The sequence below is a fragment of the Parasteatoda tepidariorum genome, chromosome 5 (assembly GCF_982258835.1).
Source record: "Parasteatoda tepidariorum strain Cologne lab strain chromosome 5, Ptep-v5.0, whole genome shotgun sequence".
NCBI classification, from domain to species: Eukaryota; Metazoa; Arthropoda; class Arachnida; order Araneae; family Theridiidae; genus Parasteatoda; species Parasteatoda tepidariorum.
In genome coordinates, this window is record NC_141759.1 from 34,657,701 (window position 1) to 34,685,459 (window position 27,759).

General features: G+C 30.9%; 1 protein-coding gene across 1 annotated transcript in view; it reads left to right on the forward strand.

The window, feature by feature from the left end:
- The first annotated feature begins 1,894 nt into the window (after positions 1-1,894).
- LOC107445036 (organic cation transporter 1) overlaps positions 1,895-27,759 on the forward strand; it is a 35,054-nt gene continuing 9,189 nt past the window's right edge. The window contains exons 1-7 of the mRNA XM_087163649.1: positions 1,895-3,388; positions 7,860-7,963; positions 11,908-12,062; positions 22,025-22,193; positions 22,271-22,400; positions 23,651-23,763; positions 27,302-27,513. Of these exons, the coding sequence (XP_087019775.1) occupies positions 3,005-3,388; positions 7,860-7,963; positions 11,908-12,062; positions 22,025-22,193; positions 22,271-22,400; positions 23,651-23,763; positions 27,302-27,513 (1,267 nt within the window). The 5' untranslated portion in view covers positions 1,895-3,004. The remainder of the gene's footprint in view (positions 3,389-7,859; positions 7,964-11,907; positions 12,063-22,024; positions 22,194-22,270; positions 22,401-23,650; positions 23,764-27,301; positions 27,514-27,759) is intronic.

Consider the following 27,759-nt stretch of genomic DNA (forward strand, 5'->3'; position numbering starts at 1 on the left):
GAAGTAGGACATTTTAGCCACCATCTCCCCAGCTCTGGTTTAAAGAGGCGTCTACTGATTTCAATGCATTGTCTACAACGACGTAAAACTGATTCCCGTTCACGTATGAGGATACCATGGATACTTTTGATGTCTTCCGAAAATACCGCACTATAGGATCTTAAGAGTTTTCTTTTTCTTTAGATTAAGATCCTGGATACGTTTTCCGTGAATTTCACCCTCTCGATATGATATGTTACCTCTTATTTTATGGTAAGTCTACAAACTCACGATGCCTTATATCGTCGTTGCTAATTCTTTGGTCGAATTTTGGAACACCCTCTTCTATTAAATATTTTAAAATGTTTTATTATTATCTTAAAAATACAGTGAATTATAGGATTTTTAGTTGATATTGAGCTAATATATAAAATTAAATATTAGAAAAAGAACATTAATTTCTTAGATAATTGAGTTTCTTTTTCTCTATCAATAATAATAATAGATGATATGTCCAAATGCTCTTGTTTTTTTTTCTAATGAAGCTGGGGTACCTTATGCACAAAACTACCTAGGTTATGGGGTACCCACTAAAATAGCTTAGGGTCCAGTCTGGTCTCTCCCGTCGCTCTGTATAAGGTTCTATACATATATTCCTGTAAAGCTGATGCATGAATGATTAAATAGGCACTTAAATTTTATCAAATTATGAAAAGTCAGAAATACTCAATGTTTTTAGTAAATTATCATACCTGCCAACGTTTAATCCTTTCAAGAATGAATTTCCCCAGTGGTAGTAATATGGAATTGAAATTACAACTCTAGACAAAAACATACGCTGTAATTTGAAAAATTTTATGCTAACTGACTCGTCGTCGCGAATTTGACAAGGCGTTTAGGCCCCGAAGGGGCCTTTTACCTTTCCATATGAGTTGCTATCTTGCCAATATGAGCTAACTGACTCAAGTTTGTTACAAATTTATATATATGCTTAAATTTTTAAGATTAAAAAAATTATAAATTAAGTTTATAAAGGCAGGAAATAAATAGAAAGCATATATTTTATTTCGCGTTTTCGTGGTGACTAATTTAAAAAGTGGGCGTAATATTCCTTACTTTTCAAGTTTTACTATTTAATTCTCCACCAATTTATTATAAGTTTACGAAATAAGATGTATTTGCAAAACTTGAGGTGTACCATTACGCGTAGGTGATTGTTATACTTTTTATCATACGAAAAGGAAATATTAAGAATTGAATAACAAATAAAAAATTTTAAAGTTTAATTATATTGTTTTACTTCCATATCCGCTTTCAAAAACAACAGCCGGGCGCGCATGGAAAAAAGTGGCAGAAAAGTTGCCGGTCAGCTATGTGTTAAAATAGAAATGTCAGATGCATGAACAAGCACAAATAAAAAAAATTCTTTTATGCATAAGACCTTTGTACCTTCAAAACTATTAATCTGACTGCCTTAAAATTGATCTCATGTAATTCAGCCTAAAAAAATACATCCGAAACAATGCCTCACTTGCATGTTTAGAATTAATTTAATTCTTGCCCTCAAAACACTCATAAGAAGTAGAAGTAAACAGAAGAGATATTATTTATAATGATATAACAAGATTTCCTATAGGAAAAAAACTAGGGAGATGAATTTTTCCGAAGAAAAACAAAAGATAAATTTCAAGAATTGAGATAATAGTCATTATCTTCTTGATAACACTTTATGGGGGAAGTTAACCTGTAAAGGTTAATAAGTTTATTTAAAAACACTTTTATCGATTGAACATTCAACTCAATTCATTAAAGATCTATTTAACTTTAACAATGGAGTGGTTTCAACCAATCCCACTCTTTGACCTTAAAGGAAACGAACATGTTCATGAGTTAAAAAAAAATTTAATTTATTCAAGTTCTTACGTAATGAATTGAATCTAAATAAACACCGAGGAATTTCATACCAGATGAATTCAGTTATTAATATTATATAATATTCGGAGGGCATAAACTCAAAATTCATAACTCAAGGTAAACTAGTATCCTAACAAGTCGTTCTAAATATTTTCTCTCCTATCGGAGCTTGGTTTTCTTACATCTGTAGATAAAAAAAAGAATTACAAGAATTTTTTTTTCAATCAGAAAAAAACATACTGGTTTTCGTGCAGGAAGAAACAACTATACAACTAATTTCAAAACACTAAAGCACATTTTTCATTTGTGAAAGAAAATACTTTTATCTTCATGTCATTAATTTCTTAGTCCAGCTTAGAGTCACTTGCAGTATCATTTACTTCCTTAGCAAAGCAAAGACAAAAAAAAACTATTATTTCAGAATGATTGGTGAATTGTCCTGCAGTTTAATTTCTGACATTAAGTCGTAAATACGAAATGGAGTAGATTTAAAATCGCTATTTATTTTGTAAGAGAAAAGAATTAACCATCGTGATTTCAGAAGTGGTAATTGTAGGATTGTGACAAAAAGTGAGTCATAGCCAGTGGTATTTTTGATTTATATATAAATATAACTATGTATATTGAAGCAGTAAATTATAAATGGTGAAGCTGTTTGAAGTCGTGCTAAATCTGTAAAAAAAGCGAGTCTTTACTAGTACTGCTTTTGGTTTACAAGTATACTTACAGGAAGTAAATTATAAATGGTGGAGCACCTTTAAGTCGTTCTGCTACTGTAAAGAAGTGAGTCTTTACCAATAGTGCTTTTGATTTAAAAACATTTGCTCCAAATGTAAATTATAAATGGGAAAGCTGTTTAAAGTTGTGCTGCATCTGTAAAAAAAGTAAGTTGTTGTCAGTAGTGCTTTTGGTTTACAAGTATGCTAACAAGAAGTAAATTATAAATGATGAAGCAGTTTTAGGGCTATGCAACAACCATAAAAAAGTGCGTCTTTGCTAGAAGTGTTTTCGATTTAAAAACCATATACGCAAAAAGTAAATTATAAATCGTGAAGCTGTTTTGAATTGTGCTGCATCGATATTTCCAGAAAATAGCAAAACACGTTTGACAATGCCTGAATCAAAATCACAGATGGAGTTTGAGGATTTGCTTGAAGAAGTTGGCGATTTCGGAAAGTATCAGAGTAGGTTGATAATTCTATTCTTGATTCCATCAGCGATAGTTCTTCCTTGGTTTACCATGAACATTCTGTACTTGGTTTACATTCCTGATCATTGGTGCCACGTACCGGAACTGGCAATGAGCAATTTAAGTGTGGAATCGCAAAGAAGCCTCATCGCTCCTCCCGGTAACTCTTCTTGCTTCAGGTATGACATAAACTATACAGAGCTCTTACTCTCTGGTGATTTGAATATTAAAAATAACACTCCAGTGATACCCTGTAACAGTTGGCAATATGACACAACATATTTTGATGAAACTGCAGCAAGTAAGGTGAGAAAAAAATTACATTTAATTTAAACTTTTGTTTTATATTGCAAAAGTATGTAATCCCCCATTGAACAAATTTATAAGCACTGGCAAGTTATAAAAAATATTTTTGTCTTTCAATAGATCTTTCAACTTCCAGTTCACTACCACTTGTGAAAATCATTCAGGAAAAAAACACAAGCTGGTAGATATGAAATGCGTAGCATTTTATTACTTTAATTATGAAAAGAAAAGCTCTCGAGAAAATCGGGAGATTCGATGATAATAGAAGTGATGAGATTTCGGAATCTATTAACTGGCTAGCGTCATATTTAGAGGACAGATACTTTTTTCAAAAAAATTTATTGTGGTAGGACTATTCTTTCAAAATCATCATTTCTCTAGGAAAGTAAAATAATCGTGATATGATTTCAGAATATATTAACGAGTTAGCGACCAGCGATATCCTTTACTAGAACTGGTAAAAGAATTAAATGAAATAAAATGGTAGTAATAATAGAAAATATTCACACAGTCTTAACGCATGCATCATACCTCGTTTTTTTTTCATAAAGTTACATTTTGTACAAGTTTACTATAAAAAAAAAAAGATTAGATAATATTGGTTAACCTAGTATAAATGAAATATATTAATGGGTATAAGCGCATGTCTTAATACGCATGTGTGAATATTGACGTTTAAACAGTTAATTGGGTAACACAAAAACTTTTATTGGATTTAACCCTTTGCTCCCGAGGTTCTTTTAACGGTTAAAATACAAACTCTTTCACTAAAGGTTTTCAAGACAAAACTCACTGTTTACACACTTACTATATAATAGCCGTAGAAGAGCCATGGTGGCTAAGAAAATAAAGCATCGCCTCCCACTTTGTTGACCCATGTTCGAAACCCAGCTGTGGTTCGTTGACGAATTCTGCTCCGGGTTCGCCCCGACTACAATACTGACATACAAATATCATCAGTGGTATACGGATCATGGGTTAAAATCCCTAGGGTGTCGGACTAATTGTCGGTGCTCTTCCTCTCTTTCCCTTCCATGTAACACAAATGCTGGTCAGTTTCCTCTAAAAGTTCTCCTATAAGCTAGTTTATCCCAATGCTAGATCTTGGAGTTTTCTTGTCTTCTAGGTTAGGTTCAAAACTACGTAATTCAACATTGATAGCCTTCAACGCCGATAATGAAATAATATAATACCTGTAGACAACTAAAAAAATTGGTCACTAAACATTAGGACGTAAAAATTTCAATATTTAGGGTGGCAAATTATTTATAGGTGATATCATTCGGGTGCAAAAGGTTAAGCTTAATATTTATTTTCGATATCGCAATTGTAAATAATATATTGTTTTACTGCTCATAAACAAATTTATAACTAAATAACTGAAATAATACTAAATCAATAACTCATAAATGATATTAGACCAATGTCAGAGATGCCAACTTGCTCCGGACAGCAAATAAATATTTTAAAGTGGTAGTTTACCACTTGTGATTCTTGGTCCAATAAATTCAATTTAGTAGATTTTTATCCTCCGCTGTTTCTAAATAATTCAGGCTTATATAACTCACCACTTTCTTTTAGTTAAGCATGATTTACAGAGATGCCAGCTGCTCCGGACACGCCAAAATAATTTTTTAAAAAAACGGTAAGTAACTACCAAGTAAATTTTGCAAATATTTGAGTAATTTTGCTTGCTTATTGAAGGGTATAGCATGAGCTTAACTCTACAAAGTGTTGAATTATATAAGCCTACGAATTATTTTGAAATAGTGGTGGATAAAAATCTACTAAATTGAATTTATTAAACCAAGAATCACAATTGATAAACTACCACTCTAAACTATATATTTGCAGTCTGGAACAAGTTGGCATCTCTGGATTTAATACCTTTTAAGGCGCTTGTGTTTGTGATGGTGCTGGAAAATTGTCGCCTTTTCAGATATTGAGAGTGAAAAGTCTATTTCCTTTTCAGGCGTTGGATTTTGACAATACCATAATTGCCTCTCAAGCGAGCAACATCTGTAGCCAATTAGTCCAGGGGTTGCTGTTTAATTGTGAAACTACTTTTTACCTTCGTTATCCCCCAGTTTATGATTAAGTGTTGTTATTGAAGCTTAATAGCAAATGATGGGGGAAATCTCATGATAATAATAGATACTATAATAATAACCATTGTTTGCCCAGTTTACCTTCGTCATCACCGAGTTTATGATTAAGTGTTGTTATTGAAGCTTAATAGTAAATGATGGGGGAAATCTCATGATAGTAATAATAACCATTGTTTGCCCAGTTTACCTTCGTCATCACCGAGTTTATGATTACGTGTTGTTATTGAAGCTTAATAGTAAATGATGGGGGAAATCTCATGATAGTAATAATAACCATTGTTTGCCCAGTTTACCTTCGTCATCACCGAGTTTATGATTACGTGTTGTTATTGAAGCTTAATAGTAAATGATGGGGGAAATCTCATGATAGTAATAATAACCATTGTTTGCCCAGTTTACCTTCGTCATCACCGAGTTTATGATTACGTGTTGTTATTGAAGCTTAATAGTAAATGATGGGGGAAATCTCATGATAGTAATAATAACCATTGTTTGCCCAGTTTACCTTCGTCATCACCGAGTTTATGATTACGTGTTGTTATTGAAGCTTAATAGCAAATGATGGGGGAAATCTCATGATAATAATAGATACTATAATAATAACCATTGTTTGCCCAGTTTACCTTCGTCATCACCGAGTTTATGATTACGTGTTGTTATTGAAGCTTAATAGTAAATGATGGGGGAAATCTCATGATAGTAATAATAACCATTGTTTGCCCAGTTTACCTTCGTCATCACCGAGTTTATGATTACGTGTTGTTATTGAAGCTTAATAGTAAATGATGGGGGAAATCTCATGATAATAATAATATAATAATAACCATTGTTTGTCCAGGAGTTTTAAATTTGCAGCTTGAAAATGTTTAAAGTAAAATATTTTTAATTTAACGAATTCAGTTGTTATTTATAACATGTTTTTTTAGTATTAAATTTTCAAATTACCATATTAAAGTAAATAAATTATATTTGCATAAAGATGACAGTTTAATATTGAAAAAAAATCTTTTATTCGTTAATTATAATAATTTTAACCCTATAATGGTCGGATAATTTTGAAGAAAATGGTCATGAAAATTAAAGAAAGGAAGACGTGAAGAAGAAAAGTGAAGTTTATTCATGAATATTGTATAAAGTTAAGTGTTCATAGAATATGTGCAAAGTTAAGTGTTCATAGAATATGTGCAATAATTTTTAATTTTTTGTTTAATTTTTAGCTTACATGTTTAATGAGTTCTGACATCTAGTTTAAAATAAACAAATTATCTCTAAACACATTACTAATAGTCTAGTGCTACCATCTTGGGTAAAAATTGAAGATTCGGGACATTTCGGGAATAAGAAATTGATTGATTTAATCTTAGTGTCACTTTACTTTCGAACATTTCAGCCCCAGAAATATCACGGGGACGAGAAATAGAGGGTGAAACTTCCTCTCGTCGTTTTGACGAGAGGAAGTTTCAGGAAGGGATTATAAATGTGCTCATTCTTAACGAACAAATTGTTGTGCTTTCGCCATTTGCCAGGACAGCCTGAGTTAATTCGAAAAATTACTGTCATTTTAAAAGCTATACAGAATGCACGGAAATAGTTTTTTTTTAAATTATGTGTTCAAAATCACCAACTATATAACTTTATAAAGCTTAAGTTTTGAGAGAAATTCTTCAAAGTTCAAATGGAAGTTCTAAGTTTTCAAGCTTTGCTCTCAAAACGTAAAGGGGCCACGCACCGAATCATTGTCCACCCTCTTCAGGGCTACCAACTTGCAACGCTTTTGGTAAAAAATTGTTTTAGGGGTAGCTATGTTTGTGTTTTGATATATTAATGTTTATTCATTTAAATTTATTTTCCACACCAATTCACATAAATAATTCAAAAGTTCATATGCAACGCCAGCTCTTTCGAGCGGAGCTTTTAAAATGTTGGCAAAATTACCTAAAATTCTGAAAGCTTTTGTTTTTAAGAGTCTACCACTTTACAAAAAGCGTAGTAGTTGGCACGCCTGCATTTCAATTTGCCTTTCACTATCGCTTGGAAATACTTCCACGGAAAGAGCTTTGGTTTTTGAATGTCTAGCACTCTATAAAATATTATGTAAAAAGTGTAGTATTTGGCAGGCTGGATTATATCTCATTATCCCATTATGACAAAGGAAGTCTTTCTCTCTCCCCTTTTTAAAGGCATTGTGCTGCTGTCTGACATCAAAAGTTTGTATAAGAAAAAAAATCGAAGTTGATGAGAGCTCTTGACGCCAAAAATATTTCCTAAAACTCTTATCAGTCGGTAATATCCTCCACACAATAAATTACGTAAAAAATGGAGTTAACGTCAATTAATCCTTTGTTTTTTTTTTCGTCTTATAGTGGAACATGGTCTGTGGAAATAGTCATTATGCTAGCTTGGTGATGACTTTAACAAATGTTGGAAGCATTATTGGAACTCCAATCTATGGTACACTCTCTGATAGGTATGTATTTATTATTCTCATACCACTTCTTTAAAAAGAGAATAAAAGATAATAATAAATTAGATCGATACAATGTATTTTCTGCTTCGGCTGTAGTGAAGGACAATTGTTTCAAGGATATCCTTATTCATCAATATTTATATACATCCGTCGATGAACAGCTAACCCAATTTTGGATTAACATCAACTAATGTTTAACCATCACATCCTACATCAAAAAGCCTCCTCACGGTCTTTTATAAGTAGTCCGCGCAGACTGCTTAAAAAGTGAACCAGTTGTGCGCATGAACCCAAAACCTTTTAGAAAAGTAATTAAGAGAAATTCATCATATATATTTGAGAATTGAATCTGTAGTGGTTGTCAAGTGAATAAGGCAAACCAATAATATTCATAAATAAAACAAATTTTTAGTCATATATTTGCTACCACTTTCTTATTTCAACTAAATTTTGTATTAAATGACTCGTTCGGAAAGTGGATATCCTTCACTGTGCTTTGATCGGACTACCTATAAAAAACCGTGTGGAGGCGTTGGTTTAACTCCGTAGCCTTTTAATTTTGAACCAATTCAGAAGACAAGGAAACTCCAGGATCAGTAACCCCAGAGGTATTGATTTGTTATGGAAACATGGAGGACTTTGCGACTCTCTCGACAGATTTAACGTGAATCAGTCACCATTTACTACATAGTCTTCGGCCGGAGGGGATCGAACCCACGAAGTATTTGGCAATTTTCTTTCCAATGTAGTGAATTGGTTTGAAACTTTTAAAACTAATAAAAGTCTCATCTTCAAGGGGCGTCAACTTCCTTGGCTTTTTGCAAAAATTTATACTAGTGCTAGCTAAGTAGTATCTGTTTTTTCTGTTTTAATGCATTATTTTTTATTAATTTAACCTTATTCTCCAAACCACTACAGATAAACGATTTAAAAATTGCTATGCAAAGCCATTTTAATTTAGCTTCTTGGGGCCTCCCTGACCGAGTGGTATCGCCCACCAAAAGCTGCGCAAAGCATGGAGGTAGCAGGTTCGAATTCTGCTGTTACCCTAGATGTATCTTTGTGTTGTCCTTCTGTTTGACAAAGGTTTATTGGCCTGCAAATGTATGTAAATCCAATAAACAAATCCAGCTCCTTCGAAGGATTTTAAAATGTTGGCAAAATTTTCGAAAATTCTGAAAGCTTTGGCTTTTAAATGTCTACAGCTCTATAAAATGTATTGCAAAAAGCGTAGTAAAAGGCGTATTGCGTAAAAGCTGCCCTGCATCTTCTTTAATAAGAAAATTATGAGTTTTTCTGTCTGTCTGTGTGTTACTCTCACAACTCCAGAAACGATGCCATTTTAAACAGAATTTTAAAAAACTATATTAAATAGTAAAATCCATTTTAATTACCAGATATTTTTATGAAAACCTTACCCATGAAAAATGTTTTAAAAAGAACTGTAGAATTTTAAATTGAGATAAATACTTAAATTTATATATAAAGTGCTTTAACTAATACAAGTTTACTTAATTTCTCAGTGTATTTCTTCTAAAATAATATAAACAAAACGGTAAGCTATATGTGACCTCCTAGACCAAACATTATCACCAACCAAACGCTCTATATCGAAAAAATAGCGGGTTCGAATACCACTATAACCATGGATGTATCTTTGTGATGAATTTCTCTAACTTGTGCTATCTATTCTTCAAACTGACATGGTCTAATAAACCTTACATATGTATATTTTACAATAAATAAACTCACGCCCACCTCAATAATCAAGGTTTATAAAAACGATAATTGTTTTTAAAATGTATACTTTAATCGAATGCCACTGGAAAAAAATAATTCGTAAAAACCTCAAATATTGAAGGATATGAAATTAGTGGTCAATAATAAGAGGCTTTACAAGTTGTTTTTAAATTTGTTTTTACTTTTTATAAATTAATTATAGATTCTAATCATGAAATCTATCTACTCATTGATGAGGTCATTTCCCATATCTACTATGGCGGTTACGTATTGCTATCCAAGGCTTTTTGTTATATTTTTTTTAAAAAAATGAGTACGGATATTAATTTATCAGTCTTAGTTAAAGGTCAGTTGTCTCCTTTAATCATACCGTCGAAATAGGAGAAACCTCCTCAATGGGAGAAAACTGATGTGAAAGTGTTTCATTTTATTATTATTATTTTTTTCCTCTTACTTTCAGATATTTCCTTCTATTTGATTTTTATGAATGAAGTATATTTCTTATCTACATGCACTCAAGGTCGAGAAATTTTGGGCACTGATGCAAAATAATTATTAGGCCAATTAGATTTTGAATGTATCTTGTCTTACATGAAGTAATGATAAGATTTTTCATAAATAAAAAACAAAAACGCTTTAAAATAATAGAGAAAAATCAATGAAGAATAATTTTAAATGAATTATTAAGAAATGAAGTTGTTTATTCATTTTACATAGTTATTTCAAAAATAAAAGCTTTCAACAAAGTACCTTTGTGACGATTTTCGTATTTTTTTTTTAAAAAAAAAGAAAGAGATTAAAGAGAAGAAACATTAATTAATATTAACTTTTTCGTTACAGCAGGCTACTCCTCTCAAGTAACGCTAATGAACCACGGGTGAAAGTGAGGCGGAAAAGCTGGTTGAAAAACCATTTCAGTTTTAACCTGTTTTCGGGAGGAATAAATATATTCTTTTTTTAAACTATATAACAATACCTTCACTCAGAGAAGAAACACTTTTTTTATATATGATATAATTGAAAAAAAATATCGATTGTTACAGAAATTTAATGCTAGAAAAAAAAGTTAGAATGAAATGCCTTTCGTGCCAGTTTTTACACTTTTCCGTCTCGGTATACATAGGCTTTAAGCCCTGTACTGAACGGAGCAACAAATTATTCACATCGCATGTCGGTAGTCTGCTTATCGGACTTTCTTATTTATGTGTTACATAACAATTTATTTGGAGATTTTATAAATATCATAGAAATCCAATTTAATATACTTTAAAAAAAATCTTAATAACTAAATTCAGTATAATAAATTTTAAAACAATGGTGGGCATACAAAACCACATGACAGTTTTTACACCTATACTTAAATTTTCATCTTTTGTTGTTCGCACTGCAAACGTTGCCCTTTCTATTTCGTTTTTTTTTTTTTTTTCTATCTATTTATAAACTGAAGGAAAATGCTTTCCTATCATACAAAACACGTTTAGCGCATTCAAAATGTACTTTTAGTAGTATAAATTCAATATAGTTCAATGGAATATTAGCCAGCGGCAGTTTGCAACAGATTTGCTAGGTTATCAAACGGTATCACGCTGATGCCGCCCAAATACGGTGCTTTTACACACAGGGCATCGCGTGTATGTTGGCTAAATATGAAGTTCCTACACATAGGGCATCGCGTGTATGCTGGCTAAATACGGCACTCGTACACACAGGGCATCGCGTGGATGTTGGATTGTTAGCTAAATACGGCGCTTTTACACACAGGACACTTGTATGTTGGCTAAACACGGTACTCGAACACATAGGGCATCGCGTGGATGTTGCCTAAATACGGCACTCGTACACACGGGGCATCGCATGAATGTTTGCTGAATATGGTGCTCGTAACGAAAAGATTTTTAAAAAAATTAAATAAAACTAAATAACGTTAAAAAGTTCAGATAAAAAAACCACTTAAACAGACACTCAATAGATTCGGTTTTCCAGTGAAGAATTTTCCTTAATGTCAGACGCTGATGACTGATGAACTTTTTTCTTTCAAAAGTATATGATGTTTGATTATGTGGTATTTTTTCACGTTGCTTATTTTTTAAGATTTCTCTTTATATTAAATTAAATTTGAGTCATTTTATCTAAATCTCTAAAAAGATTTCTTGTTATTTCATTTAGGATTTCTTATAAACGATTTTTCTTCTTTATTTTTTCAGAATAGGTCGGAAGCCCGTATGGTTCATCGTCATTCTAGTCACGGCTATCACGTCCATTACTTCTATTCTAATGACCGATTTCACGGCCTTTCTCATACTCAGAACAGTCAATGGTAGCCTTATGCCATCAGTTTTTCAACTGCCTTACATCATTTGTGAGTAGAGGATTAATTTATTCTCATTTCAAACTTTGACAATATCATTTTCATTATCATCAATAATCAGCAAAAAATCCCTCTCAATTTTTTTTTTTGAAGGTAAGAAACAAACATTAAAAGATACCTCTTTACAAACAATATTTCTTTATAAATCAATTAAAAGCAAATATTATCAGATAAAGTGTACTCACGAAATAATATTTTCATATCTTCGTTACGAACGCCGTATCTAGCCTACATCAACGTGATGTTACTATGTGTGTGCTAGAGCCGTAATTAGTCGGTGTCAGTGTTGATACACTTTTTTAACCACCCTAATATGCTTCGAACTGCCATTTCACTGGTTAATATTCCATTTATATTCATCAATTAATATTCAATTTACCTCAATTGAATATATATTTTGATTATGATCACTTGAATATATATTTGCCACTAAAAATATATTTTGATTCCGCTTAATACATTTTGTAAACCAGAAACCGTTAGCTTTTTGTTACATTCAAGAATAAAACATTTTGTAAGGCAGAAACCATTAGCTGTTTGTTACATTTAACAATGAAGTATTTTCTAGCTACAAAAGTAAAATATAACAAGAAATCTTCGCATACAATGTGCTCAATTCATGGTGGAGTGCACTATTCAATGGCGTTACTTCAGAGCTGATTGTGGAAATGAAAGGTTGAATAACTTATTTTCTAATTATTGGACTTGAAAGTACTAGATGGAATGCCATTCCTTATGGGTTTTCGGGAGATATAAAGAATTCTATCTATCAATAGACTTAAAAAAGTTTTAAATTTTCTAACAAAGATGCAAAAGTAAAGCTATAAAAATTATAATAGTCTCTCCAAACCCATTAAGATACCTCACCAAATACTGGGTACTAGGTACCCACAATCTGGCAAGAAAAAAAAAGAGTGGTGATGGAATTTTCCCATGACCGCTTAAAATTTCCGAAAGTTAACTTCGAATTATTTTCATAAAATCAGTTTTCCCACCATGATAAACAAAATGAAAATATTTTAAACAAATATGAATGTCTCGTTTATCACTTAATTGTACTAGACATAGATATTTATAGTCAAAATTATGGTAACACTTCTAACTCTATGTGAACAGTCTTTCTTTTCGAAGCAAATGTGTTTGGAACATTTTACATGGCAAAACTGTTGGTACAATTCGAAATATCATGCTTGACGCTTTTAGAAAGTTATCAATCTTTTTAACGGCGTCGCTTACGAACTACTTCAGACCACAAGAAAAAACTTATTTATTCAGTTATTAGGTAAATATAACCTCTTCTGACCTGATATTATCATTTTGTAAAAGTGGTAACTTCATTTTGAAAAATATACATACTTTAAAGTATTCATATGTACTAAAAAATAATTTCATTTTGTTCACTGTGAGTTTAAAATTCAAAACTGATCTCATAAAATCAATTGGAAGTTAAGTTAATGAAACTTTCAGCAGTCTTGAGAAAAGTTCGTCACCACTCTTTAATTTTTCCCACGTTTTGGATACTTTGGGTCTGAAGAGGTTAAGGAACTGATTTAATTACATGTAGGTTAATCCTTTATACTACATGTCGTTTATCCGCATTTCAAAACAAACAAAAAATTACTAACTACAAGAAACTTACAACTTACTCCCAACATTTATCCTAAACATTTAATCCTTTGTAAGAAACTACTATTCTGTAAGCAACATTGGACTGAAGTATATTTTTTTTTATCTTCTATATATATCGTATACAGTCTCAGGTAATATCTGAAAAAATCTGCAATCTGAAAAATATGACAAAAAATCTTAAACTTTCCCGAAACACGAAAAGTTAAGTCGAATTTTTAATTTCTTTATAGGGAAGGTTTTGAAACAAAATTTTGCAAAATGCCAATTAGAATGGAATATTCTCCTATTTCGTGTAGTAACGAAATCAAACAAATCACTGCTACACTCCTGTTTTCTCGGGATAATAAGAAGGATAATTAATACGATAATTAGTTATAAAAATGATTAAAGAAATTAGAAATATTAATAATTTATTTAAATTCAAATGAACTCATGAGCTCTCGAAATAATCATTGAAACTACTGAATTAAATTTATAGATTCAAGAACTATGAGATTTTTCGGAAAAATTCCTTAAAGTTGGCAGCATTACGAATGCTGAAGTTCATGCAAAATTCATGATATTTTTTACAACTCGACAGATATTCACTTCCATATTGATTACCAACTGTAACCCTAAGTAGTCACTTCAATTATTACTTGTCTATAAGCAAATAAACAAACATCCGTGACCTCCTTTCAACTGGTTTTCAATAAAAGTCTGTAAAAAAAACTCCATTCGAAGTTGTTCGTTTTAAGAAACGTGATTTAAATTTAAACGATGGGCGTAACTTTATAAATTATTAAAACTTCGAATAAATATTTTTCACCTATAAAGCTCAATTGATTTCATTTCTTATTTAACAGTGTTAGGTTTTTGGTAAAACGTCATTTTGACGCATTTCGAATTTTATAAGGAAAATTTCAAAACCCGCTTGCATTTTTATTTTATCTCTTGTAATGACTTTTATCCATTGATCGAGGTAAATATATATTGAGTCTATTTTCTTCAAAAGCGTTGAAATACTAAAATTCTCTTTGTGGTATACCAATAATGGAAAGAAGCAATAATGGAAAGGACAAACGCAGAATGTCAATTGATGTCAGATTTTGAAGGTTTCAGTTGCTTAGTTCGAGTATTGAAAAATAAAATACTAGAATATTTCATAAATATATACCTCATATTTTCATTTTTTTCTTATAGTATATAATTACATTGCTCCGGAGGCGAATTTCCAAAACATACCGTAGATTATAAACTAGGCGATTGCACGTGGAATTTGCGATGGATTACGCGTAAATGTGGTAGGAGAACGGAATTACATTAACCTAAACAGTGAAATTCGATATTTTTTTTCTCCTCCTCGACTAGCCATGATGAATAAAAATAACTCATTAATTCATTTTAGTAGAGAATTAAAAAAGAAAATAACCTTTTTATTCTTAGGATCACGTTACAAATAAACTGTATTTATATTTTATTAAGCGCAATAATTTATATTTTATAAAACGATCTAGTTTTTTGATACAACAGATTTAATTTTTTAATTTTTTTTACAAGAATTGTGTTTGTGAAGAAATAAAAATAATTTTTTTAATGAACCAATCACAAAAAATAACGTAACATTTTAATACCATGTTTTATTGGAACGCTATTTTGAAGAATTAATTCTATTTAACTTTTATTGTAAGAAAACATAACTTGTTTTAATTTAGTGATTTTCTCTGTTAAATCAATCTTGATAAAAGAATAATGTAAACTTTTTTATGAACATTTTTTTTAGAAATTAACAAAGATATATTATTTATTAGAAAAAAAAATTGGAGTATTCAAAAATGTTATCACGCTTTAAAGTAAAAATTTCCTGCAAATTAAAAAATCGATATTTTTAAAAATTTAAAGTAATCGGAAATTCGCTACTGAAAAAAAAAATATGTGAAATAATTTCAAGAAGGGAAAAATGTACAAATGAAGGGATTTTTCTTCAATGACCTATATCGCGTTTGTTTTATTACTAGAAGCATTTATTATAAAAAAAATATTTATTAAAAAACTTTTTTTTTCAATGGGATGAGATCTTAAGCTTCGTGAAAAATTGATTCAATTCCTTAATATATATAAAAGTCCATAAATACTTCATTTATTATGGAGGTCATAGATACTTAGATACTCTTTCAGTATAAGAATAATGAATGCAATTAATAGAAAATGCACAATTTTAAAAATATATTTTATTTACATATATTCTGTACAGGTTATTCTGCAACGATCATACGTAGCATAAATTTATAGATTCCTAAATACTGTTATATGAATTAGGTAATTAAAAACATAATTAAAAAAATAACAGAATTAAAAAATAACATAATTTAAAAAAATTTTAACCTTTATTAAAAACTTCCTGTTGTCAAGTATTAATAATAATTATAATTTTTAACAACTTTTTTAAACAAAAGTTTTTAATTCTCAAACTTAATACTATCCTTCATATGAAAATATCCGAAAATTTGTAAAAGAAAAACTATATTTTAAAATTGAGCCATTGGCAACAACAGAGGTCAGATGTATATACTGAGTTTAAATAAATTATATATTATAGAACTCACATTTAGGACATTCATTTCAACTTAAAATATATCAACTTAACTTTCAATAACTATCGATAAATAAGAAACAAAAATTAGATAAAAACTTTAAATGAAATACTTTTAGAAAAATACCTTCTAAATAAGAATTAAATAAAACGCAATCACTTCGCCTGAGTGATTTTGTAAAGAATTCTAAACTTTTTAATTTTACAAGTTAGGTGAAAAGTAAATATCTTACAATAGTGGTAAGGAATTATGGAAATTCTAAATTAAATGAACATTAAAACATTCAGTGCAAAATATTTTCAATTCACTTAAAAGTTCACTGGAAAGTTCCCAAGATATGGTGAAATGCGCAAAAAGTAAAGTTAACACTAAGGGGTCCTAACATTGCATTGCTTTCCTGGCCAAACTATTGGGATAATATTTCCAAATTGATATTTTCAAAGTAGGCTCGTTTTAGTGTCTGACTTCCGAACTTAAAATATATTGTCTGCTATAACTAAGCGGCATATTTGAATTCACCCTCTCGATCCATTAAGATTGAGTCCTAGAACGTAAACATCTGATCATTAGATCAAAAGTTAGTTTTAGATTTTTGTTTACTGCTCACTGTACACTAAAACGTGATTTTTTTTCTTTTGAAATTTCGATTTTAATGCCATTACTTCGATCTCCTTCGGGTTGTGCTTACTTTATAAATTTAATCTCAACTATATTTTTCTCTTCACTTTTAAACTATAAAGACTTTTTCTCCATTTGTAAATTATGAAACAAATTATTAATCTGATTGCGTAAACAGTTAATTCATTAAAATTGGACATTCTCAATTAATTCCTTTCAATAGTCATTTATATAATTAATAATTATTATTTACACAAAATTATAATGAGGGAAAGTTTGATTAGAAATTTAAAACTTTTTGTTGCTATAATTAGGGAATTTCTATCGACAAAATTCAATCAATTTTTTTTTCCGGAGCAAAATGCATTTTTATTTAAAAGGGAACAATACTGACTTAATATTTATACGATAAAAGACTCTCTAATCGCTAACACCGATGACAGGAGAAATTTTCAATTTTTTCTTTTCCACAAAAAATTTAAAACTTAAATTGTTGTTCTTTCATTATAAAGCAATCGTATAATATTCTCGTATCATGTAAAACTTTATAACGAAGTTACTTATCTACCGTTTTGCAGTTATGAAATGAAATAATTATTAAATTATACTTGTATTTTAAAATGTAATACTCAATTGTTCAATGAATTTTACGATTATTATTATAAAACTGCGTATAATGAACATTTCAATTAAAATAATTAGTACAAAATAGCTGCTAAAAATTCTCTTAAACATTTATAAATATTATACATTTATAAATTTCAGCTTTTCTCATTATTGCTAAATAATCTCTACGTCGAAAAATATTTAAAGAATTTCATAATAACAGAAAATTAAATAAAATGTTAAAAAAATTGTAAATGGTTATCGAGCAGAACCATTATGTTTAACTAATGAATATAGAATTGGAAACTAAGTCTCTGATAAACAATTAAAAAAAAAAATTTTTATATTTTAAGTAAACAAACTTTATTATAATAATCACTTCATTATTAAGGATTAAAGGTTATTGTGAAATTATTAATTCTAATTAGTGGATAACTAGGAAAAGAATTTCACTACTCGAAATACATTTAATGAAAGTTATGAAATTATAGAATATGTAATAATGTGTAATTTTTCTATCTTAGTTCTATTACGACCTTTTAAAAAACGCTAATAAACACAATTTAGTCAACGACAACAAACAATCGTTAGATACAAACGACTATGTCGGCGCTATAACAAAAAAATACGCTTTATATTTTATTTGATGCAGAAGAATCAAATGAAGATCCGCTAAATTGAAATGTCGCACCCATATTTAACTTGTTGAATGTTATGCGATACCGAAAACAAAACAAAACATGCGCACACAGCTGTTTGGCGATTTGCGAGAACGCTCCTTTATCGCCAATAGGAATTTTCGCCAACCCTTTGTAATCTACGGTATGTTTTGGCAATTCGCACTCCGGAGACGCCAAAATAATTAAAAAATACGGTAAAGAGCTACTAAATAAATTTTGCAATTAAATAGTGATGAATTATATAAGCCTATGAATTATTTAGAAATAGTGGTGGATTAAAAAGTTTTAAATTTAATTTATTAAACTAAGAATCACAATTGATAAACTAACACTTTAAAATATATATTTGCTGTCCGGAGCAAGTTGGCATCTCTGTAAATGCTGTTATATGTATTCGTTCATGCGTCAAATTGACGCGTGTTCGTAGTGATTGGTATATAAGAAACGTCCGTAAATCTAGTGTTAATGTAACGTCATAGAAACAAAGGTGGAATTCAATTTTAATTACGGAAAATATATTAATCTAATATTTAAGAATTACACTTAGGAACAAATTTTTTTGTTCCATTTACACAAGATCTTGATCTTACCTAATTCAGTTGAGGGGATTTTAAAATTTAAATTAGTTTTGTTCCGAAAGATACAGATTTGTATACAATATGATATTTTTAACTTAGTTTATCATTTATCTAAAGGTTCAAGCTTATTAAAAAACGTATAGGTTTAAATACATGCATATACACTTGTCAGCTCCTTTGAAAATAACACTTGAGATAACATTAATGTATCGCGTCATAAACTGAAATGTATTTTCACCTTTTTTCTACCACTCCTTGCGTAGCAGAAAAGTAGGGACACTTTGCATTCTCTTGAGGGAATTTCAAAATATCCTGGATTCGACTATATTTTTAAATTGGAAGCAAAACTGTAGCTTGTAGAGAGAAATTGACTGCAGATTTAAAATCAGTGACACGAAAATATCTGCATTATTTACGCAATACTATATTACGAGGCCTCTTTCCATCCGTCTGAACCAAACTTTCAAAGACATGAAAACGGAAGGAGAAAATTCTAAATATGCCTTTTGTTGTCCTTATTTAATTTTCTCAAATAAAAGAGAAAAAAGAAAACTGATTTTGAGTATGTAATCAAATCGGATGTGTCATTCAAAGAATCTAAAATACAAGGCCGTCTTCCAATCAGAATTTGAAAAATATAACACATTGTATTGAAGGTTCTCTGTCTAGTTTTTCTGAAAAAGTTCTACCTATACAACTCTGAAAGCAGAACATTCCAATAGACCTAATAATGAAATAATATACTACGTAGTTTAAATGAATTAGTGTTTGCATTAGTTCAAACAGCATATTAAAATACTCGGAGTGCAAAAGGTTAATGTTAATTGCTTTATCACCAAAGTATGCTTTAAGATATTCATAGTTTTGATATTCATGGGAGATTTGTTGCATTAGTACTACTTTTTTTTTATAAAAGTAGTATCTTCCGAAGATTCTCGCTTGATATATTTAATTTAATTTAGCTAATGTAGGTTACTTAAAAACTTCATTTAAAAGGAGTTTCAATTGCTTGAATATCCAACAAGCCGACCGGTCTGTGTAGGGGTTAGGGAACTTCCCTTGCATCAGAAAGGTTCTGGATTCGAACCCGGGAAGGCATGTATTTTTTTTCTTTCTCTGTACTATCTGCCATTACTGTAGGAGCAACGTTGGCCTTCCTAATATGGTGCCCCTGAAAGAGTGGTCAACAAATCTGCCCTTCAGATGCCTGTATGACGTAGGTCATTCCCCAGGCTGGCATTGGAGAAAAAAATATCCAACAACAACAGCTAATAAATATAAAAGACAAAATGAGTATTATTCAAGGGTCTGAGGTATAAAGAGTATGTTGGATCAACTTTCCTTACTTTGAAATGAGTAGACATTTTATTAACTCTAGATTTACTGACGTTTCTTATATACCTATCTCTACGAACACGCGTCAGTTTGACGCATGAACGAGTACATATAACTGCACTTTTAGAGATGCCAACTTGCTCCGGACAACAAATATATATTTTAAAGTAGTAATTTATCAATTGTGATTCTTGGTTTAATAAATTCAATTTAATAGATTTTTATCCACCACTATTTCTAAATAATTCGTAGGCTTTTATGATTCACCACTGTATGTTTGGAAAATTTATTTCGCAGTTATTTATCGTTTTTTTAATTTTTTTTTGGCGTGTCCGGAGCAGTTGGCATTTCTGCACTTGAAAAGCAATGTTATTATATACTATAAGAAAAAATATGACATATATATTTATGAAATAATCTAGTATTTTATTTTTCAATACTAGAACTAAGCAACTGAAACCTTCAAAATCTGACATCAATTGACATTCTGCTTTTGTTCTTTCTATTATTTCTTATCGGCAACAGTTGTTTATCGCTTGCTTCATTTGAGATAACGATATCGGATAACGGATCGAAGTATCGTCGGTACATTCCGAATTATTATTGATGGGATGTTTGCATGTTTACACACGACACACTTAATTTGTCTAAACATGCGATCGTAATTTGTCTAAATTATGATCGCGTCAAATTGACGCATATCCGTAGAGATAGGTATACCACAAAGACAATTTCAACGCTTTTGAAGAAAATAGACTTCAATATACATTTACCTCGATCAATGGATAAAAGTCATTACAAGAGATAAAATAAAAATGCAAATGGGTTTTGTAATTTTCCGTATATAATTCGAAATGCGTCAAAATGACGCGTCCCTTAAACCTAGTGTTAAGTTCACGGCCATCTCATTCACACCAAAAAAAGTTGTAATAGAAGAACTTCGTGCACAACTGATAGAATTGGTTATATTGCACAAAATATATAAGAAATATTATATATTCTTGATAGACTAATCACACAATGCTAAGAACTAAGTTTGATGCAATAAAAAGAAAACAAAGAAGTATCATTGGGGCCGGGGAAAACGTGTTTACTTGAAAAAGGTAAGTTTCCTGTGAGAAGCGCAGTAATTGAAAAAATCTTATTTAAACAAGTTCTAAATTAAAGCTTTATTTAAATAATGAACAAATTCCATTTTAATTGATTATGAAATACTAAGCCTTGAAAACTAATAAATACTGAAAAGTCTGTTGCTCTTGTGATGCCCTCTGAAGGTAATATAAATAAGTTGAAGATGTACTATATTTGAAATATAATAAAAAATCATTTGTATGGATATGAAAGTGTAGCTAACTTCATTTCTTTAACTAGTGGAACTGGCCCACTATTCAAATAAAATTTTCATATGAAAGCTTTATTCAATAGTGAAACAACTCCACTTTGTTTGAGATATAGAGCCTCAGAAGTTTAATGAGTGTATTAATTTGTCTGGTTTTTAATGTGATCTGTTTGGCAACAAAAATAAACTGAATAAACTTGTAGAAAAAACTTGTACGAACATGAAAGTGAAGGTAACTGTTTGTTTAAAAAAAACGGCGTTAACTTACTATTCAAACATGATCTTCATGCATTAATGCCAGATTGTACAGTCTTTGGGGAAGATTTTACAAATAATGTAGTAAAATAAATGTTGAAATATGAAAATAATTCTAAAAATAGAGCCACTTAACTAGCCCTTAAAAGCGTAACTGCTTGATACATATTATATACAGATATGGGAGATTTTCATCGGCCATTGTGGGAAAAACTTTAATAATCAAGATTTATATATTAAAACACAAATGTTTCTTCTACTAAGAAAAATAATCTTCAACAACCGTATTAGTTGGCAGCTGTGTTCATAAACGTAACTATTGATAATTTGTTATCTTCAGTGCTGGAAGTTGTTGGACTCTCAAAACGAACTCTGATGAACGGAACAGCTAGTGGATCATGGACTGTTGGACTCTGCTTTTTACCACTAATAGCCTACTTTACGAAACACTGGGTTCCTTTCGGATTGATAACTTCTTCGGTTTCAGCACTGATGTTCCTATACTGGAGGTAAGAACTTTCGGTCGAGTACATCACTTTCCAGAAACACTTGCAAATCCTTGAAAGTTTTTTTTATCTGCTTATAGATACATGCCAGAATCACCAAGATGGCTGATATCCCGAGGAAAATACAAAGAAGCTGTGAGAGAAATGCAAAGAATATCCGATACAAACCGCACAAACATGGATCCTGTGGACTTGCGAATGAAACTTCAGGTATGTACCTGCTGACTACGTGCATTGTAAAATATACCAATGAGGATAAAATATACCAAATATACAATGTACTGTCGGTAAAAAAAAGGATTATCCTTATAACTTTAGCCAAATTGTCATTTTGTAAAGTGCTTTGGCATCATCACAAAAGAATGTCTTAAAATATGCATTACAATTTACAGTAAACGTGGTAGATGTTGTTGTTGTTGTTCATTTACGTCGCCCTAGAGCTGTACAATGGACTATTGGCGGCGGTCTGGGAAGCATCCCTGAGAATGATCCGAAGACATGCCATCACAATTTTGATCCTCTGCAGAGGGGATGGCACCCCAGCTTCGGTAGTCCGACGACCTGCACGCGAAGTCGAGAACTTTACGGTAGAACAGTTAACGAGGACTAATACCGCACACTCGGTCCCTATGCAGTCTGATGCAAGTGGTCACCCACCTGCACACTGACCGAAGCCAGTGAGATTTGACATCCGTGATCTGCTGGGAACCGTGTCTTAACAATCAGTTTACTGCGGGACGTAAACGTAGTAAAATAAGCGTATTTTGATGCAAAATAACGATCTTTTTCTGAAGAAAATCATCTCTTTTCAACAAATTTGGATTCAGTACCCTAAATTAGTTTTGAAAATAGTTAGCAAACTAAGTTTTGAAATGCTAGGTTTTTTTCTGTTTTTTTTTTTTTTTTTTAATTTAATTTAATCTGCTATAACGGGTCAAAGTTTTGTTCGTATAATTTCTTTCAAATGGCTCAGAATTTCTATTCTTATCTTTTGAAAGCTCCGTTCCCATCTTTTGAATAATTCTTTTACGGAAAATTTAAATTCTCCGACCCAAAGAACAAAATACGAGAATAGTAGAATTCACAGAACGAAAATCCGTGCAATAGTTCAAATATGAGGGGTTTTTTTCAGTCTATACTTATAAAACTACCGTTAACGACGCTAAGACTACTTTATGTACCACTGTGGTACCGGTACCACACGTTGAAAGACCCAGATTATAAAAATAATTCTGTAAATTCTAAATACTCAGTTAATATATCCAATATAAAATATGCAAAATTGTTACCACTTCGCGGTCGTATTGCATCTCTCAGTCACGAATTAATAAATGTAATAATAGTATCAATAAAATACGACTGTAAAGGATTGAATGTACAAAATATGATTTATGTTAATTAAGTCACTCATTTCATTCCTCATATGTATTAAGCTATATCAAAGATTTTTCTCATTTCAGAAACTAGGAGAAAGAATAAAGAAAGAGAAATTGGATTCCGCCAGCAATACAGCCTTCGATTTATTACGATATCCAAATCTGCGGAAAAAATTTCTGATTCTTTCATTTTGTTGGTAAGATCATCACCCTGCTCAGACTACTTGAAAAATTTACCAATATAAGTATAGGGCCGTTCAAAAAGTATGTACACAAAAATGGAAAAATTTTAACCCCCTCCCCCCCTTCGTACATAACCGTACACAAGGTCTTACTCGCCCCCCTTAGAGTACGTACATTTTATTAGTCTATCCCTCCTTTTTCATAAAAATTTATATAATTATGTTTTAAATAAAATTAAATATTTATTTAATATAATTTATTAATTTAAATTATTTAAACAATAACACCCAACTTTATGTAGGTACTTTGAATTAATACCTCCCCCCCTCCCCATCATACAAAACCGTACAAAATAGCAAATCCCCCCCCCTTCGGGATGTACGTACTTTTTGAACGCCACGTTAATTTTACATGTCTTGCCCATCTGGCCACGGTAAATAACTACAAACTAAATTTGCAAATATTATACAGATTTTGCTATTTCTTTAGAAGGTTTATCATGACATATCTGATAAAAGTGGTGAATTATATAAGCCTACGAATTATGTAGAAATAGTGGTGGATAAAAATCTACTAAATTGAATTTATTAAACCAAGAATCACAATACTTAAGTAAATTTTGAATAAATTTTTGTGCAATTTCATAAAAGAGTGCAAATTTTATAGTTCTATATCATGTTATACGCTGTCAGCCAGCTGTTTTTCGCGGCCTATATTAAAGGTCAGTGTCAGTAAGCGGCGGCAGACGCAGCCTAAATGTAATTTCAGTGTCAGCCTCCGGAGGCTGACGCAGCCTAAATGTAATTTGAGTGTCAGCCACCGATGGCTGACGCGGCGCTCAACGTGTTGATCAAACTCCATTATTAAAATCGCGACAGAAGCTTGTCTTGTTTCCTTATTTAATCAATTGAATTATTGATTTGAAATGATAACTTTGTTATTAATTTGATTTGGTTAACAAGAAAATGAGAAAAAAATATTTTTTCTCGGAAAAAAAAATATTTTAACATATATATTTTCTAAAACTTCACTTTTTTTTGTTTTTACTTTATTCCTTCTTTAAAGGTTTGTTGATGCGGATAGTCTAAGCCAGTTTGTTTACCCTTTGGCGAGAATATCAACCAAAAAAAAAATTTATGTGGTTCTTTCAATTACCCTTCTTTTTTAAAACTAATTCCTATTCTTCAATTTTGAATTCGTTTGATATATAGTATTTTAAAAATCATTCCGGAAAAAAGTCCGCGAAAATCGTCGAATTTGGTATGAAAGTCATGAAAATTCTCGCGTTTGGTTGACACTATGCCGTTCCCTGCCATCTTTCAGTATTTTTGTAAAAAGTGTCTTACGAAAAAAGTGATAAAATTCTAAAATTTAATCTTATTGAATAATTTAGAGATTTAGTTTTCACGATATACAGATGAAATATGTATCAATTTATGTTAATATTTATTTATGTCAACTTATGTATATATATGTCAAATTATGTTTATATTTATATATGTCAACTTAGATTGGATGAATCAGATATTCAAACGTTATATTTACTCAAGCAAAGTGCTTGTTTTTCTACTAGCTACCACATCGAATGCTGCATTCAAAATGTTATTACTATAAATTTTCTGAAAATTTCTAGATGTATGGGATAGGGGCCGCTAAGTGGCCCAGGTGCCCAATTTTTGTAAATAAAGTAAGTAAAGTAAGATATACAGAGATGCTAACTGCTCCAGATTCGATTAAACATTACAAAAAGCGGTAGAGAACTACTGGTAGAGAACTACTGGTTGGTTTAACCAAAATGTGCAGATTTTTGGTTAAACCAACGCCAACTACAATTGAAAGCCTCCACGCGGTTTCTTATAGGTAGTCTGACCAGACCACTATGAAGGCAAACTAGATAACGAAAGAGCCATTTAATAAATAATATAGTAAAAATAAGAAAGTGGTAGCAAATATATGTCTAAAAAATTTTTTAATTTATCAATATAATTGGTTTCTCTTATTTACTTGTCAACCACTATAGATTCAATTCTCAAATATATATGATAAATTTCTCTCAATTACACTTTACATACCTGCCAACTTTTACGCATTTGGCGTAAAATTTTATTTTTGTATTTAAAGTGGTAGTAAATATATACTATTTTTTCTTTTATAAACTAAACTTTTAAATGATTTTCATCACCACTATTCTTAAGAAAACTAAGCATATATATTAATATGTGTTACTATCATGGTAGGAAGTTTAAGCTTTTTCAAATACAACGTATTTTTTTGCTTAAAATTGAAATTTTTATTCCAATTTAATACCACTGGGAAAAATCATATTGGAAGGGATTAAAAGTTGGCAGGTATGCACTTAAAATGCCTCCTCATCATCGATTTATTACAACGGATGCATGCCTGCCAACTCTTCCGGATTTTCCGGAAGATTTTATTTTCATATTTATGGTGGTAGCAATACTCAGGTTATTCCAATTAACTTTTTGAATTATAATGATAATTATAGATGAGTCAGACCACCACTACATATAAATAATTACAATAAATATATGAAAGCATAATAATCTTGACGCGAGCAAATTTCAACAGGATCAAAATATAAATATATTTTTGAATCAGATTGATTTTCAGTTATTGTTTTACAACCACTCTGAAAACCATTCTCGGAAGGAGTGAAAGTTGGCAGGTATGCAGATGAATCGGATAATGCCGCTTCGCGGCAGCGTACTGAGATTTATGTGATTTCTACCAAAAACTCTACACTTAAAATAGAATTTGGGTTCATGCTCTCAACTGGTTCACTTTTTAGATAGTTTGCGCAGACTACTTTTAAAATACCGTATAGAGGCTTTCTGATGTAGGAGGTAATGGTAGTAGTAACGTATAACAAAGTAACGTATAACATAAACCTTTAAACTATTTAAAAGTAGTTGAGAGTAAAAATCCTATAATTTGAACTTACTAAATCAAGAATTCACATTAAAAGACTACAACTCAAAAATATTTATCTGCTGTCCGGAGCAAATTACCACGTCTGAATGTACATAATTTCCGAAAAAATAAATTTTAAATTCTTAATATATTGTGGTAGAATCAAATTTCTCATCTCTTGAAAGAAATTCTAAAATAAATAATTCTGCAAATAAATAACTGAATATCTTTAAATCACAAAACATAAAAAATTGAGTTACCAATGAATACTTTTTATTTTTTAGCACCGTTGGTATGTTAAATTTCGCAGAAACAAAGAAATTAGGTTTTTCAAACGAAAGAAAAGCATTTTAAACCTATATAGATTTTGTACGAAAATTGTCCCCAAAAAATGACAACTAATATATTTTATTTCGCGAACCACAAAAAAAAGGCTTCGCGGTCTGCCAGTTAGTAACCACTGTTCTAGAGAGTATTTCCTTTTTCAGACTAATAGAAGTTACAATGTTCTACGTGGACCTTGCGCCTTTAAATCCTACATACAATTCAATTCAATTCAATTCAAAGCAACAAAAAAAAGGTAGGCGATGAATAAAGTTTACGATTGTTTCTTCCTTGCAGGGTCGCAGATATCTTTGCCTATTATGGCCTTCAAATCAATGCTTCAAATCTCGCTGGTGATCCATTTCTGAATTTCTTTCTGCTAGCTCTTGTTGAGATACCTGGACTTGTGTTTAGTTGGTATTTCATGGAGAAATGGGGTCGACGATGGTGTTCAGTAACAGCTTTGGCTATCACTGGATCTGCCTGTCTTCTCGTTGCAATCATTCCAGGTAAGTCCCAAATTAAGCATACTTCCCAAAAAAAATACATTTTTTCCACGAAACCTTTCTCGGTGGTTTATAGAGTTCTGAAATGTAAATTCTGTTCGCCCTTTTTTCTCTTTTGCTTGGAAGCAGCTCCGTTTTTTGCGCTTAGAATATATTTGGAAAAATGTTTTAGAGTAGGAAATACCGGGCAATGACCTTTAAACTTAAAAACCATTAGCGTAAGGAATATAGGGAAAATGAATATCTGGC